Source organism: Chlorocebus sabaeus, chromosome 8 (assembly GCF_047675955.1).
Source record: "Chlorocebus sabaeus isolate Y175 chromosome 8, mChlSab1.0.hap1, whole genome shotgun sequence".
In the NCBI taxonomy this organism is placed as follows: Eukaryota; Metazoa; Chordata; class Mammalia; order Primates; family Cercopithecidae; genus Chlorocebus; species Chlorocebus sabaeus.
Genome location: NC_132911.1, coordinates 143,340,046 through 143,360,825, shown reverse-complemented (window position 1 = coordinate 143,360,825; position 20,780 = coordinate 143,340,046). Strand labels below are relative to the sequence as shown.

The 20,780-nt window shown below is 51.2% G+C and overlaps 1 protein-coding gene across 2 annotated transcripts in view; it reads left to right on the top strand.

Moving 5' to 3' along the window:
* Nucleotides 1-96: 96 nt before the first annotated feature.
* KCNK9 (potassium two pore domain channel subfamily K member 9) overlaps nucleotides 97-20,780 on the top strand; it is a 105,017-nt gene continuing 84,333 nt past the window's right edge. The window contains exon 1 of one of the 2 annotated variants that reach the window (XR_005240921.2): nucleotides 97-2,698. Coding sequence is in view for 1 of the 2 variants with exons in the window: in XM_008001619.3 (XP_007999810.2) it covers nucleotides 2,032-2,698 (667 nt within the window). In the remaining variant the exon portion in view is untranslated. The remainder of the gene's footprint in view (nucleotides 2,699-20,780) is intronic. The other variant, XM_008001619.3, reaches the window with a different exon arrangement.

Below are 20,780 nucleotides of genomic sequence, written 5' to 3'. Positions count from 1 at the left end.
CTGGAGCCCGCGAGGTGCGCGAGGGTTAGGTCTGATTCCCCAGCCAGCCACCCCCTGGCCAGCTGCTAACCCGCCGCCAGGCGACCCTTTCCCACTCCATCCCTTCCTTGGCTGGGGTCAGGAGAGGAAGGGGAGCCCCGGGGTCTCTGAGGCTTGGGTCTGTCAGTTTGGAGCTCCACTGCTCCAGGCGGGATTCAGGAAGCCGGTGGTCAAGGGAAAGCCCCTCGATAGCCTAAACGGAGAGGGCGGGGAGGGGGAGGAGGCAAAGGAGGCTGAAATGGGAAGGAGATAAAGCCTGGAGAGGGCTCATCTGGAAGCAGGGAATAGGTGCGCCCCGGCCCGAGCCTCATGTTCCTACCCTAGGTGGTCCTGAGGGGGCTTCTGCGTAGCTCAGGGCTGCATCCAGGACGCACCTTGCGCCCAGCTGTGGGGAACCAAAGAGTGATTTTATTTATATATATATATGTGTGTGTGTATATATATTGTTTTTTTGTTTTTTTTTTTCTTCAGTAAAGCAACAGAGAGGGTACTGGGTCGGGGGATTGCGATGTCTTTCCCCGCTGTCCTGACTCCAAAACTGTCCGCCCATGCTGTCCTTAGCTCTCTCCAGGGAAACGACTCAGGTCTGCAGGTGCTGGCCCAAGCGGGCTGTGCCGCTGGGAGGCCAGGGGTCCGAGGCAGCCCTCGGGACCCTACCACTCCACGAGGCCATGTCCCTGGCCAATGACACGCTCCCGCGCCGGGTGGCTAGGTGGGGTGTGGGGGGTGCGGGAGACTTCGTGCACCGCTGCCGCCGCGCTCCTGTGTGCCCATGGCCCCCTCCCCTTCTGCTCCCCACTCTCCGCCCGATTTGCCTGAAGCTGCCAGCTTGCCATCTCGGGCTGAATCCCATTTTCCTCCCCCAACCCCGAGTCCCTCAAACTCTCCACCCTCCAGGGCTGCTCGCGCTCTTGGGGAGCGGGGCTAGAAGGACCCAAGCAGCCTCGTTTATCCTCCCATCCCCCGCCAAAACCCGCCGGCGGCTCCGCCCCCGCCCCCTCCCTGGCGGCTCAGGCCGCCCCTCCCGGGCTCCCTCCGCGTGCGCCCTGCGCCGCGCTGGGTCTGCAGCGGGAGCTGCCACAGCAGCCTCGCCAACTGGCTGGGGACCAGGCGGGAGGTGGCGCGCCCTGGAGGCTGCGGGAGGGAGGGAGGGAGGCCCGGCCTCGGCGTAGCCCGGCCCCCGCTCCCCGAGGCCCTCCCGCCGGAGCGGGGCTGCCAAGCGCACACACACACACACACACGCACATACACACACGCGCACACACACATTCGGGCTCCCAACGGCGCGCACGCACGTAGCGCCCGGGGCAGACCAGCGCCGCGGCCGCCTCCCGGGACGCCCGGACGCCGGAGGGCCCCGACTCGCGCGCGGCTCATGCGCCCGCGTCCGCCCCGCTGCTCCGCGAGGCCCGCGGGACCCCTCCCGCCACCGCCGCCGCGCCCGCCGCCCCCGGAGGAGCGGGCTGGCCGACCGCCACCGCGCTGTCCCCGGGCAGCCCCCGAAGCCGCTCCATCGCGGTCCCTGCTGCCCTGGGGCCGCGCCCCGCTCCCGTGCCTTAGGGGTTGAGCCGAGCAAACTTCGCGCACCGGCCGACGCCCGGCGGGGACCCCGCTGCGCACCCGCGCGCCCGGGTGGGCGCTAGGCGCGCGGACCTTTGGGGAGCCGGCTGCCCCGCCCGCTGCACCTGCTCGGCCCCCTCCCCGCTTGCAGGGGACTCCAGAGACACCGCCACTTCGCAAACTTTTCCTCCCCACCACCGAGAGGGGGCGAGGAGGGGTAAAAGGGGAAGCAGGTCCCGCGGGGCGCGCGGACCTGCAGGCTCCTTGCTGGGCGCCGCCACCCGCAAGCTGGACCCACAGGGGTACCGGGCCCCGCGGCCGCCCTCCGGCCGCTTTCTGGCTCCGGTTCCCGTCCCTGCTTTTCCCGCGGGAGCGGGGGGCGGGGTGCGGAGGGCAGCGAGGCCCGCGCGGTACCCAGCGGGGCCGCCCTGCATGGCCCTGCGCAGTGGGGCGGGCTGCTTCGGCCGGGTCTGGCGCAGGGTGTCGGGGTTCCCGGACGCCTGGCCCCGGCGCTCTAGCAGCCTCCTGTGCCTGTCCGCCTTCTCGGCTGAGCCCGGGCCCGCGCCGCCCCTGCCCCGCCAGCCGCCTCGCGGTGGCGGTGGCTGTGGCGGCCCCAGCGGAGGGGGCCCCCCCCAGCCTCCCCGCCCCCCGCCTCCCCGCTGCTGCTGCTGCTGCTGCCGCCGCCGCTTACAACTTGGAGGCGGCGGCGGCGGCGGCGGAGGAGGAGGCGGCGGCGGCCGCCGGGCGCTGCAGTGGGACGCGCGCGGCTGTGAGCCTGCGGGACATGCCCCCCGCGCCGGCTCCTTGCTGGCGGCCATGAAGAGGCAGAACGTGCGGACTCTGTCCCTCATCGTCTGCACCTTCACCTACCTGCTGGTGGGCGCCGCCGTGTTCGACGCCCTCGAGTCGGACCACGAGATGCGCGAGGAGGAGAAACTCAAAGCCGAGGAGATCCGGATCAAGGGGAAGTACAACATCAGCAGCGAGGACTACCGGCAGCTGGAGCTGGTGATCCTGCAGTCGGAGCCGCACCGCGCCGGCGTCCAGTGGAAATTCGCCGGCTCCTTCTACTTTGCCATCACGGTCATCACCACCATAGGTAAGGGCTGGGCGCGCCGCCGGGCTCTCGCGCCCCGGGAGGAGTCCGGGGAGGCGGCTGAGCGCGCGGCGCAGGGATGGGTGCAGGGCGTCGAGGGTTAAACGCAGCCTCCCTTGGGGGCCTTCCTGCAGCGCCCCCTCCTCTCTAGGGAGCCCCCACCTCTGCAGCGCCTCCGAGCCTCACCGTTCGGGGACCCCCACCCGGTGCTCTCCACCGCGCTGGTGTCTGGGCCGGGCGTGCGAGCCCCGAGCGGGTGTGCCTGAGCCGGGAGGGCGGAGGCGCCACTTTTGCGAAGAGAGTGGAGCGCTAAGAATAATCCCATAGCAGACACCCACCCACCCACCGCCCCGGCGCGGGCTGGGCTGCGCGGGGCTCTGAGCCTTACACTTACTACCTCTCTGGGAGTTGGAGAGGGCTGGCCTGGCACCCATGGCTCCTAGAGGGACTCAGGTGGCAGGGGAGTGCGCCTGAGGCATGGGAGGCACTGACCCTCCGCAACCCCTGGACCCCCCTGCAGGCTTCGCTGAGCTCAGATTTCATCTTTCTTCCCCGGGTCCTTTTTTTCCCTGAGTTCCAGTTCTGGAGCTTGGACTTTCCAGGCCCCTGGGAGGAGAGAGTTTGCTCTCTGGTGCTTGCGGTGGGGGTGGCAGCCCCTCAGTTGCTCTCAGTAGAGGTGGAGAGTGGGGGCAGGGCAGAACCTGCCCACTCCCTAGGCTGTGACAATGGGAAAGGCCAGTCTAGATATTGCCCACAAACCAGGGAACTTGAGCCTCAGTCACGAGAGGGGTCCAGCTGGTAAACTGCAGGGATGCCTGCCAGCCCCACTGCCAAGGGCGCTATTCACAGAGTAGGGTCTCTGGTGGGTCCCGAGGGCAGTGTCCCCTTTAGGGCTGGGGGCTGGGAGGACTCCCAGACGTTATACTTGGAGACCTGTGGGAGCTGGGGCAGGTCCCTTCATCCGGGTGGACGCTGTGGATACCCTGCATGGCAGGAGGCAGGGTGGTTTCTCTGTGGTTCACTTGCCCCAGTGAGGCAGGCTGCCTCTCTAGGGCCATCTCCTTGGACCTGCCAAGACCAGTGTGTTAGTGGGGGTGGTCTGTTTCCTGCACCCCTCAGGGCTTGACACTCCTGTGCCCTGGGCAGGGACTTCTTCCTTCCCCGCTCCCTTCTTCCCAGCTCTTCCTGTCTCCCTTCTCTGGACCTCCTCTTCTAATTTCCCTCTTGATATTTTTCTTTGTCTGGAAATCTCTGCATACTGAAAAAACAGGATTTCTCAGTGCCATATGCAACAGGAAGCGCCAGCACAGGACGGCTTGTCTTTCCTTCTTGGTTGAAAATACTTTTTAGAGAGTCATCTTGTTTTAAATGTTTAATTCATTGGTGCAGGTTTTTCTGTTTGTGAAGGAAATTGTCCTTCTGTTATCTACATAATCAGCTTGGCTCTTGCTTGCCCCACGCCCTTTGCCCAGCACCCCAAATACAGATGACTCCTTCCCTTCCCACACTGTGTTTCCAGCATCTGAGAGGGCCAGTCATTCCCATCATCTCTGGCTTTAAACTGTGGCAGTGGCACGCAGATGCACAGGGCAGTGATTCTAGGGGACAGGGGCCTGTGTGCTGGAGAGCTGGAGAATAAGAAATATGCCTCTGAAACTGGCCACCCCTGGGGAGAGGAGAAAGCCCCAAGCCCCTTAAACATGCCTTTCGGGTTGAAGATGGAAGACAGGTGAAATTGGCTAGCATGCTGGCTTCCAGTAGTAAAACAGGCACATAAAATGCTTGGCTGATCCCGAGAGTTGAGCTGCAACATTGAGGAGAGGATTGGTGTTAAAAGCAAACCCTGAAATGTGCCAGTTTTCCTTAAGAAATACATTGTTGAGACTGATGAAGTTTTTATTGAGGTCTGTTTCCGTGATTGATTCTGATTGGTAGCTCTGGGTGTATGCCTGTCATGGTTAAAACTCCAAAGAGAAGCTGTCAAGGGAAGTGTAGCTAAATGGAGGCTGTCGGCTTCGCTCAGGGCTGTGGGACTTGTACGAATAAGGGACCAGAGGCCATCTGAGGAATTCGCTGATTTTCCTTGCTTCCTTCTTTGGGCTTTCCACTGATTTTCTGGAAAGAAAGGTTGGGAAAAAATTGTGTGTGTGTGTGTGTGTGTGTGTGTGAATAAAACACAGCTCTCACACTAACATAGCTATCCTGTTGTGGAAAGACATTCAACTTGGAACCCACAGACCTGACTTGGAATCTGAATTCTGCTGTAGTGTAAAGACCATAGGGAGGGCATTCCCCAACTCCTGACCTCAGTTTCCCCACCTGTAGAAGGGATGTCTCACAATAACTACCTGACAGGCTGACTTTTAAGGTCCAGGTGAGATTCCGTCGGCTGCAGCTACCAGGCACAGTGTGGCTGGTGCTTAGTAGGAATGGAATCTGCGCTCTTGGACGGAGCCTGATTGAGCCTCCGCTCTCTGCCGTAGGAAGCTGTGTAGCAGAAGAGCTCAAATTTACAGGAAACAAAACACCTTTCCAGTTAATTCTGTTATTTTCTTTTTTAATATAAATGCAAATTAAGGTGCTCCTAGGCCTAGAACAAAACCCGGTCCCAAGCCTTGCCCTCCAAGGATTTGTCTCCTATTGGGCAGTGATATTAATGAGTCAGGTTAATCTTCATGGGCGTTCTGATTTTTAATCTAACCTTGAGCTATTTCTTGAGCGTGCTTTAACTTTTTGTCCAAGTCTCCAAGGCTGGGACGGGAGCCGCTGGTGCTGGGCAGCCACGAATGAAGGCTTCTTTTCAGATGCAGCTATTAGCTTGCTCTGTGAGATGGATTTTTAAAACGTATGTAATTACCACTTCGCATTGAATCTGTGGCCGCGCTTTCCTAAAAGGCTTTGGAGGGATATTACCCTGAGTTCCGCCCCAGCTCTCCGGGGATCCCAGGGCACGGTGACCACTGTCATAACCAGGGAAGAACAGGAGTCCAGCTGGGCCCCGCAAAGGGTAAACTCAGTTACATCATTTATCAGGCTGTGTTTCCATTCCTCCCCATTTGCTTCCTTTGATGTCTGTGTCACTTGTAGCTATTTCCGCAGAGATTATGTTTAGTTCTAAACTTGTGAAGTGCTAAACCTTTGCATGGGAGACCCTCGTATGTACCCTGTAGTTTCCTTTTGATTAGGGGTTCAGTCTGAGCTGCCCCCCAACCCCCGACCCACCACCTGTTGGTGGAAGTGATGGAAGTCAGGAGTGCTGGGCCAGGGTCTGGACGGGGTGGAGGAGTTTTATTTGGATTTGGCCTGCTTGGGGCTAAGGCTCAGTTGTATAAGGGACCCCGGGAACATACGTGTGAACTTCCTACAGTAGGCGCTTTAGCCTCTCCCCACGATCTATCAGAGTTGGAGTCTCCATGACGCTTCTTTTTCCAATCTAACACCTGTGACCTGAGCTGTTATCACCTTCAGGATCATTAAAAAAGAAGAAACCATGCTTAGAAATCAGGTCTCATCTGCAGAGTGTGGAGGACAATTTAAAATCGGGTTTGGGCAGGGAAAGAGAGGTGGGTTTTTCCTTTTCTTGCTACAGTTTGCAGGAAGGGGAGCCGTACATCAGGGGCAGTATTTCCCCAGAACCTCAGGCCCAGCTGAAGCTAGGAGTGGTTGCTGTGGGAGTTGAGCTGACTGGCTGGGGGCATGGTACATTCTGAGAAACAGCTTTGGGGCTCCTGGAGGTACCTTGCCCCTAGGCCTGTACCTGCTGGAAACAGAGTGCCTTGGGAGCTTCCTTTTCTCATTCATAAACGGCACCTTAAACAGACTTTTTGTGAAACAGACAGCATTTTCCATTTTTTTCCTGGCACTCTTGGTGTGGTTTTTGGTACACGGTTCACACTCTGTGCGAGCACCTGGCCCTGCCTGGCCTGTGCTGCTCCAAGGCTCTGAGGCTCTGGGGACAGTCTAGATGACAAGATAAGGTCTGGCCTCGAGCAAGGAGGAGGGAGCTGGAAACCCAAACAGTTGGTTGCAGTCCAGGGTGCAGTCCAGGGGCAGCTAACCCCAGTGGCTGCTTGAACCCATTCCCTGCCATCCTGCTTAACACATGCAGGGGGTGTGCTCCTTGGTTGGCTCTTCGAACCCATCTTACAGGTGCTTGCCCTCCAAGAAGTCTTCCCAGCCTTTGCTCTCACTGCCTCCCTCAGTCCCAGCCTTTTTCTTTAATAAACACTATGTTTACTGCTCCAGGCCCTAACTGTGTGTTTTCCCTGCAGGGCCAGGACAATGCCTGGGCCAGAGTGGGCTTCTTGGAAGGGCTGCAGAATACAAGCGGCCCCAAGCAGACCCCACAGGCTGGTGCCAGAGGAGCACGGAGCCTCCACACACATGCACTCACCTCCCTCACTTTATAGATCAGGAAACTGAGGCAGATAAGGCCACACACACTAAGGCAGAAGGTCTTGAACTCTGTGATGCAGTTGGGATCTCCTTACCGAAGGCTCCAACCGTGGTATTTTCCCTGGGGCCAGGGCTGGGCTTGTGGAGTAGTCCATCATGTTTTTCCTTCTCCCTTTTTAGCTCTACCCTTCGGTAAAACTGCCCAGCAGACCCAGATGAAGGGCCTGCCAGTGCTCCGTGGGGTGGACCCAGAGGAGTGGGATCTCCTTGGTAATGTCCAGCAGGGTAGCTGGCCACGCTGGTGAGCCAGGAGATGCCTGTGGGCAGCTCCTCTCCCCCAGACCCTTCTCAGACCTGGGCTCACTTAGCCCTGGGCCCTGTAGGAAGCACTGCCTCTTTATAGATCTCATGGATGAGGCAAAGAAATGGGGCAGAAGTGGGGTTTCTTCTGATTCTGGGGTACATCAAAGAGACACCTCGGTATGCAGAGACACCCAGCATGGTGCTCCGAGGAGGGGTGGGAATCAGGTGAGACCCAGGAGTTGGAGATACCCATTGCCTTCACCTACTCTCTCCTGGGTCACTTTCATCAGTGGAGTCTAAGGAGGTCAGAGTAGTAGGTGAAACAGGCCTCAGTATACACCTCTTCCTCCATGCAGCGGTTATTCACACCTCCATCTCTCCATTTACAGTGTACTCACCTAGTCCTCCATGCACCTGCTTATTCACATATCCATCCACCCACCCACCCAGCTATCTACCATACATCTGCCACCCATCAATCCACCCATCTATACATCCATCCATCTATCCCCATCCATCCTCCCATCCACCCACTTATCCATCCATCCATCCATCCATCCATCCATCCATCCATCCACCTGTCCACTCACCCATCCACCATTCATCTACCCACCATCCATCTATCCATCCACCATTCATCTACCCATCCATCCATCTACCATTCACCCATCTACCCACCTACCCACTCACCCATCTATACACCTATCTACCCACTCATCCACCCATCCACCATCCATCTGTCCACCCACCCATCTATCCATCCATTCATTTACTATTCATCCACTATTTATCCATCCACCTACCCATCCATCCACCATCCATCTGTTCCCCTACCCGTCCACACATCCATCAATCCATTCATTCACCATGCATCCCTCCACCCATCTATCTATCCACCATCCATCCATCCACCCATTCATCCTCCTACCCATCTACTCATCCATCCATCTATTCATCCAAACACCCACTCCTTCATCCATCCACCCATTCACCTACTTATCCATCCATCCATCCATCCATCCACCCACCCACCCACCCACTCCTTCATCCATCTACCCATTCACCTACTCATCCATCCATCCACTCATCCACCCACCAACCCACTTACCCATTTATATCCATTTACCCACTCATCCATCCATCCATCCATCCATCCATCCATCCATCCACCCACCCACCTACCCACTCATCTATTCACGCACCCATCCACCCACTCACTCACCCATCCATCCATCCGTCTATTTATCCACCCATTCATCCTTCTGTGTATTCCCTCTCTTCTTCCCTCCCTCCTTCCCTCTCTCCTTTGTGTGCTCAGTGGGTCCTCAACTCACTTGCTTATTGGATGGATTTCTGCCCCTGTCTTTCCATGTGCTGGGTGGGAGCCCTGTGCTGGTGGGAGGCACACAGTGGTGAGCAGGCACAGTACCCTGACTACAGCCTCAGTGTTAATGCCTCAGTGGCCTCCATGAAGGATCTCCAAGATGTTCTAGCCCCATCTCCTTCCTGTAAATGGTGACCCAATCCCAATTACTTGTGATTTTTAAGCATTTTTATTTAAGTATAACGTTCTTATAGAAAAGTGCACATTTCACAAATGTATTGCTCAGTGAATTCTCATAAGGAAATCTTGTCCATGTAACCAGCACTCTGAACAAGAGACAAAACATTACTAGCACCCCAGAACCCCCCACACTAGTCATCTCGAATGCCTCCAGTGGTAAAGAGCTCATTATGTAACACATAATGAAGTGGTGGTGGATGTGTTTAGATGAATGTTGAGATGATCTCTTGTGGGGTTCTGATCTGGTGAGGAGCGGTGTGTGCATGTGGGTTGGGGTGGCTTCTCTTCAAGGGGCTGCTTGTCTCTATAGTGGTCACCCGAGGAGGAACCAGCAGATGTACATTTAGAAACTGGAACATGGGGGGCTTAAACCTGGAAAATGAGAGGGATTTTAGCCCACAGATGCGAAGCTGAGCCTGGAGTGGGGACGGCATGCTACAGTGGCCCAGGGAGCTGGTCCCAGAGGGTTGGCCCCTCTGACTCAGACTGTAGCAAGCAGCTCCGGGCTGTGTGTACACCAGCCACCCAGAGGATGAGGGAAACATGGAGAAAGAAATACAATGCTGGTTCTCAGCAGAGCCCCAGGAACTAGGAGGCAACCAGCCCAGGTAGGCTGGGCTGATAAAAGAAAGGCAGTGGGCGTTCTTGAGAAAGCCCCACAGGCAGAGGAATTCTGGGACCTGAGAATTGGAGGAGGGTCCTTCCCACCTCCAGGTGGAGCACCCTGCCATGGCCAGCCTGAAGGAGCCTGGACTCTGGGGTCCCTTTCCTCAAGAGATTTTGTCTTGAGGGTCTCTTTTTCTTCCCATCCCCACCTGGGGACTCCACCTATAGAAAGCTCTCCCTTTTTAGGTCAGGGCACTCACTGTGTAGCTTATGATCCTTCGAAGGGAGGGCTGAGTGGAGCTTGGCCTGCCTCCTGTTCTGTAACAGCCTGTAGGGATTTGGGGATAGCCCTGGGCTCCCGAGTTTCTTCCAATAGTGCCATTTGTAGCCAGTTCCTCTCCTCTGAGCAATTTTAGCCTGTGTGTGCTTTCCCAGTCCAGTCTAAGCATTCAGGGAGAGCTGACCATCATCTCCTCTTGTCTACACAATATACTTCTGTTAATGTCCTCAGTTGGTATACTAGCTTTTCTGGGTAGCCCCTTCCTGCATTAACTTGTTTTGAGCACATGTACTTCCATTTTGTGCTACTAAGCAAAAGTGTCCCTGTCTTGCATTGGTATGGTCCCGAATACAAACCCTGCCATTGACACCTCAGCACAAAGCAGAATTATGTGCTAGGGACCAAGAAAGGAAGAGATGGTTGATGGAAAAATTCATGGCAGGGAAGATGAGAAAATTCAGGCGCATCTGTGAGTGTGTTGGCCTGGCTTGTCGGGACACCATGGGCGGATGGCAACCTCAGGGCCTGAAAGTCCCTCCAGCTCACAGTTTGCTGGCCTCAGCCCAACCATGCCCTTGCATGGGGTCTTGGAGTCAACCAGCCCTGAGTGATGGAAGACCCTGGCCGAGGAGTGGCTGCTCGAAGGTGGTACTAGGTGAGTGGGGTGGACCTGCCCTGAGTCATCCTCATCCTTATCACAACTTGAGCCCTGGGAGGGACCAGTAGGTGGCAGTGGGGTGGAGGGAGGGGGCCGGAGTAGAGTGGGCTGGAGCTTGGGGTGGCAGGTGGTGGGTGGAATGTTGGTGTCAGGGATGCTGGGCCAGGCATCTGGAGACTGGGGGGCAGGTCCCTACCCTACCCCTGGTCAGCCATTCAGTGAATGGGCCATGATGCCACTTGTTGCCTGGGCAGGATTTCAGGGGCTCCTCTGTGGCCTCTCTTGTGAAGGCACACAGCTGGGAAGCAGGCAGGCCTGGGGTGCCAGTGCCTTGCAGGGTGGTTCACATCTGGCTTGTGCCTCATCCCGGAGGCCCAATCCCAGGCACACTCCTTAAGCCTGGGCTCCCTCATCTGTGAAATGGGGACTGAGAGCTCAGAATTTGTGTCCTTGTAAGGATGGGAGGAAATGTATCTGAAAGGTTTCCTCGCCTCCTCCACCCAGGAGCTGACGAGTGGCAGCTTTGTTGTGACAGTGGTCATTTGGGCATGCTCATTAGGGGACAGTCACCCGGGTCTGGTTGTGCTCTGTCCACTCTTGGCAAATTCACTTTCAACTTCCCCTCACCACTTCCCCACCACCCCCCTTTCTGCTGCCACCCAACCCCTGATCCTAATCTCATGGCCCCAGTCCTAGCAAGGGGCCACCTGAGGCCCCCTCTGACTGAGAAATGCTCCTCAGAGATGGAAATGCTGCTACCATCCGGTGGACAGGGGCTGGGATGGTGTCAAGCCGGGGGCTTTGGGGGCCACAGGCTGCATTCAAGGTGTCTCTGTGTTGGATTGGTATGGACTCGAATACAAGCCCTGGCTCGTTCAAGGAGTAAGACTTCCCCAACTCAGTTCTGTTGGGATACTGTGGCTTCCTGGGACATCACCTTCCACTCCACCACTGCAATGACCTTTAAAAGCCCATGGCTGCCATCTTCCCCCTGCCCCAGACCCCAGCAGCTCCCCGTCCCCTGCAGAGTCAGACCCAGGTCTTTAGCTCGCAGCCCTTTTCATCCTCCAGCCCCGCCCAGGCCCTGTGACCAAAACTTCTGCCCTGTGTCCGGCTCTGCCTTCCTCTTTTCCCCAATTGTCCTTTATCCTCTTGAGCAAAGGACTTGTTTCTTTGCTCCCCAGCCCACTGTGCCTCAGTCTCCTGAGTAGACATCCGGATTCCCCAGGGGCTGCTGGTCTCAGGCTCCCCTGCACCTGGCCAGGCCCATAGCAGGTGCTCAGGGAAGGCTGGCTGGATGCTGGCTTGTACTCCTGGCTCCCTGAGAGCAGGAGCGGCTGAGAGCTGAGCAGTTTAGGGTGACATCTTTCTGCTTGGTTGTGCCTCGGGACCACTGGGCAGGTGCAGGACAGGCTGCAGCCTTTTGAACTAAAGCTGTTGCTTTTAATGAAAGACGACAGGTTAGGGATCCATCCTGCTGAGTGGGGAGCTTCTCACTCAGGCTTAGATGTGTGATCTTGGTCCCCAAGGCCACCTGCTGGCGCCAGGCCTCTGTGAGTCTGCAGGGCATCTGGCAGGAAGAGATGCCTACTTGTGAAAGGACATTGGCTGTCACTGGCCCTGTCAGACATGTGAGGTGCAGCCCACTCAGGAAGGTGAGAGGACTTTACCTGCGGCTGATGGGCACACAGTGCACCTGTGGTGTTTGTCAGAGGTGTGGAAAGTAGGCATACATCTGGGATGAGCTTGTCAGGTGGGGCTGGGTTGAAAACTCAGGTGAAGTTGGGGTAAATCTCTCAGGTGGGCCTGGGGTGAGCCTCTCAGGTGAGCAGGGCGAGCTGCTCAGGTGGGGCTGGGCTGGTCTGCTCAGGTGAGCAGGGTGAGCTGTGTGATATTGAGAACTGTGGGGTGGACACTTGGTTTCTACATTTGAAGCAGAAGCTCTAGGCAGCATTTTGTGTCAGGGCAGCATGGGTGCATTGCCCCGTGTGGTCTGGAAACAGGCAGTGCCAGGCCACTCATGGGTGCCAGGGTGTGGGCATTCAGTCGGGCGTGGGTGGGAGCTGCTGATACCGGGTGGCCCTAGGCTGAGCTTACTTGGGCCGCAGAGAAGGGCCCAGCACAGGGATGCCATGGGGCCTGGGAGAAGGTTCCCCAGTGAGTCTGGCCTTGATGAGAGGCTCTCCCTGTGCAGTTTCCTGGAGATAACTTCTTTGACAGCACCCAAGTGCTGAGGAGCTCTTGCAGTTGGGGAAATTGGTCTGGTGTCTGTCTGGGACAATGTTCAGGCCATAAGTATCCAAACACTAGGGAGGGGGAAGCCAATGTGTGTTGATTCCCCAAATAACTTTCATACTATGGGAAAGGGAAGGTTGGCAAGCCACGGCAGAGTGTTTCATGAAAGGGAGGAAATTCCCCATGACTCTCCTGCGACCCCCGTGATCACATCCAAGAATGGCTTCGGCATTCCATGTTCACCTTCTTGTCATTTCCCAAAGGTGCTTGCTGACTTTATCATTTCATTAGAGTAGATCGTGTAGAGATCGTGTTCAGGTGCCTCTAGCAGAAAACCCAGGTAACAAGGACTTGAGCAAACAGCTGTTTTCTCTTTCTTGGTTGCAAAGTGTGGGGCAAGCAGACGGGCTGACAGGTGGCTCCACAATGCCTTGAGAGAGCAGGTTCTTTCCAGCTTTCTGCTCAGTCATCTTAGCTTGGCTTTTGTCCTCTGGCTGGTGTCTCATGGTTCCATGGTGGCTACTCCACCTCCAGCATCCTCTCCAGCATCCCTCCTGGCAGGAAGAAGAGGAAGAATACAAGTCAAAGGCATGCACCAGCTGAGCCTGCTCCTTTCTAAAGAACCTTCCTGGACGACCCACCCAACGGCTTCTACTTATATCTCATCAGCCAGGACTATGTCTTATGACCAACTCTAGCTGCAAGAGAACCTGGAAAATGGGGCTTTCTGCTTCTCAAAGCAAGGTGGGGTGTGGCTGGTGAGGAGGGGGTGGAGTCAGGTGTTGGGAGGTACCCACGGGGTCTGTGGTGATAATGCACAGCATTTCAGAGCCCCTTTTCTCTTTAAGTTTACATCACACATTACCTTGAGTTTCCACAGAGTGAAGGGGAATGATTTTAATGGCTATATATCCACTGAATGAATGGACACTTAACTATTGAACCATGCCTCTATTTGTAATGATTTAATGTATTTTTTCTTTTTTTAGGCTAACTATTGATAATGCTTTGTTGGACATCTCTGTGTGTGTGGATTCCGTGAGGTCCTCCTTTAAGGGTTTGCTGGCTGTAGTGGGATCAGCACATCAGAGGGCACAGCACTCGGTTGTGTTATTATGTTGTTTCCATCAACAGCTGTACAAGCAGGGGTGGGTCTTCTAGCTTCACTGCAACTTCAGCCGCCCTCGGCAATGTCAAAAAAGTTTTTGATGTTCTTACTATTTCAGAATGTTTTCCTAGTGGTCTTCAGGTGGCCTTGGAAAGGCAGCTGGGACAAGCTCATGTGGAGCTGGAAAGCTGGTGTCCACAGTGAAATCCTTGCTCACCCCAGACACAGCCAGTCCAGGGGGATCTGCAGTGTACTTGTGGACACATGAAATGAGGAGGGGGAAGAGAAGGGAGACTGTAGACCCAGTTCAGCTCCAGGGATGGAAACAGTTTGCCTTGTCAGTCTGGCCCAGCTGACTGGCTCTGGTCACTGGAACATTGTACCAAGAAGCAGTCTCAATGGGGAAGGGTGCCATCTGTGATTGATTAGTCATGTCTGACATGGGTATGGGTCAGGCAGTGGTAGCGCGTTTGCCACATATGCCCACCCTGGGCTGGTGGAAGAATTTCAGAGATGGATACCTTTTCATCACTATGCCAGGAATGATATCACTATGGATAATTGCTTGACCTGGGTGTGATCTAGTTTACAAGACAGGTTCCCATCCACAACTATCTTTCATCCATTAACAAGACTATGAAATAGGGTCAGGTTACCTGGTTATGCTGATGAGACTCTGAGAGATCTGGTGACTTGCCCAAGGTCATGAAGTGGAGCTTAGGACTTGAACCCAAATCTGTCCTCAAGCTTGATGTGGTCTCCATTACACCCACAGACTGTCCAGGGTGTGGTCCCAGACACTGTCCCTCTGCCTGGAATTAAGAGCTGGGATACAGGAAGGATCAGCCTCAGTGATTATCACCTGACAGTCAAGATAACTCAGAAGTCATCTGGTCCCACCCTCTCAGGATGGCAGCATCACTGAACCTTCTAGTGATAAGGAGTTCACTGCCTCACTCATAGGGAAAGGCAGATGTGGCAACAGTTTTAAAATAAAAGGTCAAAATGACTCTCACTGGTTTGTCTTAGTTCTCCTGACCAGAGCTCCCCAGGATAAGTGTGACCTCAATTCTCTTACCACAACCAAAGAGTTATTGTTTATGGCACACCCATGGGATTCTGTTTTTTTTACAGCCACTATCTCAATTAATTCCATCCTCTCAACAACCCTATAAGATAGATATTTTCATGTATCCCCATTTTACAGATGAGGACCTAGAAGATCAGAAAGAGTAAGCAACTTGCCTAGGGTCATGTAGCTAGTAAGTGGCAGAAAGGAGTTATGCCTAGGAAGTCTGACTTCAGAGTCTGTGCTATGTTGTTACATACAGTGTCTTTTCACCTGCATCAGTTAGCTAGTGACGTGTAACAAATCATCCACAAACACAGAGGCTGAAAACAACCACCGTCTATCACTGTTCACAGTCTGAAGCTCAGCTAGGCAACTTTTACCCACTACTGGTCTGCAGGCTGATAGGGGAAGCTCTGCTTCAAGTCATTGCATGTTTTTCACTCAATGATGGCAAAGGCACAGGAGAGCAGCAAAAGCAAGTGATGACTTTTATGCCAAGACACTGCTGTGATGATGTCACTTCTCCCACATACCATTGGCCAGAGCAAGTCATGTGATGAAGGCCAAAGTCAAAAGGTGGGAAATACATCCTGCCCACAATGAGCCCAAAGTAATGGTACAGTGTCTCAGCCTGCCGTCTGACCATGCCTCTTGCCAAGTCCCTCCTGCCATCCGCTCGTCACCATGATTTCCTTCCTGGTATAGTGGAGGGCATAGCTTTGGTTTCCAAGTGGGTTCAAATTCTGCCCATTGCATAACTCTCAGATGATGTGCTGTTTTCTCATCTGTAAAATAGACAGTCCACAGTCTACCTTTGGATTAGTTTCAGTTTGCTGGGGCTGCCATTACAAAGTAAGACAGGTTGACTTAAGCAGCAGCAAATATTTTTTCTCACAGTTCTTCAGGCCTGAAGTCCCAGACCAAGGTGTCAGCAGGTTGATTTCTTCTGATACCTTTCTTTTTGGCTTGTGGATGATCATCTCCCTGTGTCTTCATACAGCCATCCCTCTGTGCATGTCTGTGGGCCTAATCTCCTCTCCTTATAAGGACACCAGTCAGATTGGATTAGGGCTCACACAAAGGGCCTCATTTTACCTTAGTTTTTCCAAAAACAGTTACATCCAGAGGTCCTCGGGGTTAGGATTTCAACATATGAATTTGGGGTGAGGCAACATGATTCAGCCCACAGTAACCTCCTAGGACTGCTGTGAGGATTAAGCGAGATCAGGGAGATGAAAGCACCTAGTTCAGGGCCCATCACATAGAAGTCACTCAGCACATGTTGCTTTTCTGCCAAATCCCATGTATGAATCTGAGTTTATCTTACTATGGTCAAGAAGACTTTGTTGTCCAAACATGTTAATTAATCTATTGTTACTTATCAAAATCTGACCATCTGCTAGGCTGAAAGCCTACCACGGTGGAGTGGATCCAACCCAGGATCAGTCATTGATATGGTTTGGCTCTGTGTCCCCACCCAAATTTCATCTCAAATTGTAATCCCCATGTGTCAAGGGAGGGAAGTGATCATATTATGGAGCAGTCCCAGGCTGTTCTCATGATAGTGAATGAGTTCTCACTAGAGCCGATGGTTTTAAAGTGTGGCACTTCCTCATTCTTGCACTCACTCTTTTCTGCCACCTTGTGAAGAAGGTGTCTGCTTCCCTTTCCACCACGATTGTGAGTTTTCTGAGGCCTCTCCAGCCATGTGGAACTGTGAGTAAATTAAACCTGTTTTCTTTAAATTATCCAGTCTCAGGTATTTCTTTATAGCAGTGTGAGAACAGATTAAGGCAGTCATGGAGGGACCTGAGTTCAAATCCCTCATCTACCTTTTATTAGCTGGGGTACAGCAAGTAAACCATTTTTTTGCTCTCATCCTCAGCATCCTTATTTGTAGGGTATGGGTGATCCTATCTCCTTTAGCATGTTTTCAGTTCTATGAAGTCTACTGTGCTTTTAAACTTTTTCTTAACTGGATTTAAAAACTGGTAACATATAACACCTCTGTAATTTAAACATACAAACACATTAATGTTAGGTTTTTGGTGTGATTATTATTATGACTATATATAATAAATGAGTACTTATCTTTAAGAGATAATGATGCATGTATAAATGAAATGTCTGGGATTTGCTTTAAAATAACCTGAATCACATGGGGAAGTGGATGGGGGTTTAGATAAAACAAGATTGGCCTTGAGTTGTTGATTGCTGAAGCTTAAGTATTCATATCTGGGAGTTATATTTTTCTATACCTCGATGTGTGTGTGTGTGTGTGTATATATATATATATATATGCTATGTATGAAAATCTACATAGTGAAAACTTGAGAAAAACCAAACATAGCATAGAAGTAGAAGCCTCCTGTCATGGTCCAGCCCCTTAGCCCCACATCTAAGAGGTGACAACTAGCAGCAGGTTGCTGCATAGAAGAGGATGAAATACTTGGCTCTGTTGCAGGCTCTGGCATGCACATGTGTTTTCTTCGGCTCTTACATTCTTTGAAAATATTTGGAATTAGTTGTCAACATTTATTAATCTTTTAAAAGAACCAGCTCTTGGTTTTATTATAGGAGGTTATCTATTTTATTGATTTTTTGCTTTTATTGTTATTACACACTTAATTTGCATTCTTTAGGTTTATTTATTTTTTTCCTCCCTTCGTGCACTGATAGTTACTAGGCTTTCTCGTTTTACAAATAAATTCACTAAAGGCTATATGTTTTCCTCTGTGTGCGCCTTTGGCTGCATCCCATAGGTCTCTCATTATCATTTGTTTGTAAATAATTTGCAAGTGAGTTTTTTTTCTTTAATCCAAGGGTTATTTGAAGTGTGTGTTTTAAAGTTATACACAAAACACACATGCATACACACACACTTTTGTTAGCAAAATGATTAGGTAGGAGAATGAGTTTTGGAGCCAGACTGCTTGTGTATTATTCTGTCTTGGTCATTTACTAATTATAATGTAATTACATGGACATGCATTTCAGCCCCTCTGTGCCTTGGCTTTTGCAATCTATGAAATGAGGATGATAACAACAACAATAATAGACCTCAAGGTTGTTGAGAAAATTAAGTTAGTTCTTGCATTTTGCACATTTAAAATAGCTAATGTGCATTTTTTCGTATGTCTGTTGGCTGCATAAATGTCTTCTTTTGAGGAGTGTCTGTTCATATCCTTTGCCCACTTTTTGATGGGGTTGTTTTTTCCTTGTAAATTTGTTTAAGTTATTTGTAGATTCTGGATATTAGCCCTTTCTCAGATGGATAGATTGCAAAAATTTTCTCCCATTCTATAGGTTGCCTGTTCGATCTGATGAAAGCTTCTTTTGCTGTGCAGAAACTCTTTAGTTTAGTTAGATCCCATTTGTCCATTTTGGCTTGTGTTGCCATTGCTTTTGGTGTTTTAGTCATGAAGTCTTTGCCCATGCCTATGTCCTGAATGGTATTGCCTAGGTTTTCTTCTAGGGTTTTTATGGTGTTCGGTCTTACATTTAAGTCTTTAATCCATCTTGAGTTAATTTTTGTATACAGTGTAAGGAAGGGATCCAGTTTCAGCTTTCTACACATGGCTAGCCAGTTTTCTCATCAACACTGGTCATCAGAGAAATGCAAATCAAAACCACAATGAGATACCATCTCATACCAGTTAGAATGGCGATCATTAAAAAGTCAGGAAACAACAGATGCTGGAGGGGATGTGGAGAAACAGGAACGCTTTTACACTGTTGGTGGGAGTGCAAATTAGTTCAACCATTGTAGAAGACAGTATGGCGATTCCTCAAGGATCTAGAACTAGAAATACCATTTGACCCAGCAATCCCATTACTGGGTATATACCCAAAGGATTATAAATCATGCTACTATAAAGACACATGCACATGTATGTTTATTACGGCACTATTCACAATGGCAAAGATTTGGAACCAACCCAAATGTCCATCAATGACAGATGAGATAAAGAAAATGTGGCACATATACACCATGGAATACTATGCAGCCATAAAAAAGGATGAGTTTATGTCCTTTGCAGGGACCTGGCTGAAGCTGGAAACCATAATTCTCAGCAAACTATCACAAGGACAGTAAACCAAACGCCGCATGTTCTCACTCATAAGTGGGAGTTGAACAATGAGAACATGTGGACACAGGGAGGGGAACATTATACACTGGGGCCTGTTGAGGGGTTGGGGGCTGGTGGAGGCATAGCGTTAGGAGAAATACCTAATGTAAATGACAAGTTGATGGGTGCAGCAAACTAACATAGCACATGTATACCTATGTAACAAAACTGCACATTGTGCACATGTACCCTAGAACTTAAAGTATGATAATAAAAAATAAATAAATAAAAATAAAATAGCTAATGTCTTTCAAGTGTTCACTATCTGTAAGGCGTATTTATAATGCATAATTTCTATATTTTAAAATTTACAGGACTTTTTCTTTGTAGTGCAATGATTAATTTTTGTTGAGTTCTGTGAACATTTGAAAAGAACATTTATTTCTTTTTTGTGTATAAAGTTCTACACAAACCTATTAAATCAAACATATTTGTTATGTTAATCAAATCCTTTTCAAAGTCTGAAACCTGGTGATTCCTGGCTAAATCAGCTTGCACACATATTGGGTTTAGCACATACAGTGTTTAAATTATCATTATTTTATTAACTTTTATGCCTTAAATGGAGCATGTGCTCTGTCTAGTTCACCATAGTCCCTAGCATCATTATATCAGGTCATCTCACTCATTTGCTTTAGGTGCCTCACTCTATAGGCATTTTGATGTGTATCTCTTGCTTTATAACCTGACTATAATTATTATTCGGTCTACTTAATTTCTGAGGGAGATCCCTTAGTATCTCTACCAGTGCTTGGTCACTGTAGCTTGTCTGTTTCTCCTTGTATTTCTGACAATTTTAGTTTTATGTTTTTTGAAGCTATGTGGTTGGATGCATAAAGGTTTATGTTTGTTGTTATTTCTTCTTGGCAGAGATAAGCTTGCCTATGTAAAACAAGCTTTTCTATTATATTTGATCCTTTTGCCTTTTTTTTTCCCTTGATCTTATTGCTGTGCCTGCTTTTTTTTTAAATTAGCATTTGTTATATACATGTTCATATTTTTAGCTTATTTTTACCGTTTTTCTTCTAGGAAAGTTTTGGACATGGCTTATAACAAAAGACATAAAAATAAGGTATAAAGTTAGTCCCAAAATATGAGTTGTGTGTGTGATTCATGTATACTAACCTTCATATTGGCTGTGATACAGGTTCACATTTACTTGTGGCTTACAAGGAGAGAAGACAGAAAGAAAATATGTCAAAAATTATAACTGCTATCAGAAATGTGTGGCGCTAAATTGCACAAAAGAATGTGCTCTCATGCCTTCACTGAATGTTCACCAAGTAACGTTGTATTAGTGTGAGGAACATCAAAGAGGACTACACTGAAATGTGGCTGACTTGGAAACATCCAGGGCCATGGAGTTCTCAGGGCATGTCTGGGTGTGATGTCTGGTAAGTGATGGTGTGGTCTCTGGGGTACACTGTCCAGGGCCACCTGGCACCTGGGCTTCTTTGATTTTTTGGCTTTGTCTCCCTTAGTGTGCTGGCATTTGTACTTGGGTTTATCACATCTCTGTTCCAGGCAGGAATAAGGAGGGGGCAAAGGTTGGAAGGGTTACGCCTGTTGAGATTGTCCTTTTAACAAACTTTCCGGGAAGCCCCACTCAGCAATTTGCTCCTCTACCCCATCGGCCAAGGGTGGGCCGCATGGCCACACTTAGACCCATCATTGGCAGATGACTGGGAGAAGGAGGTGTGGCGGCATTTCCCATCTCATGCCTGCCTTAATACA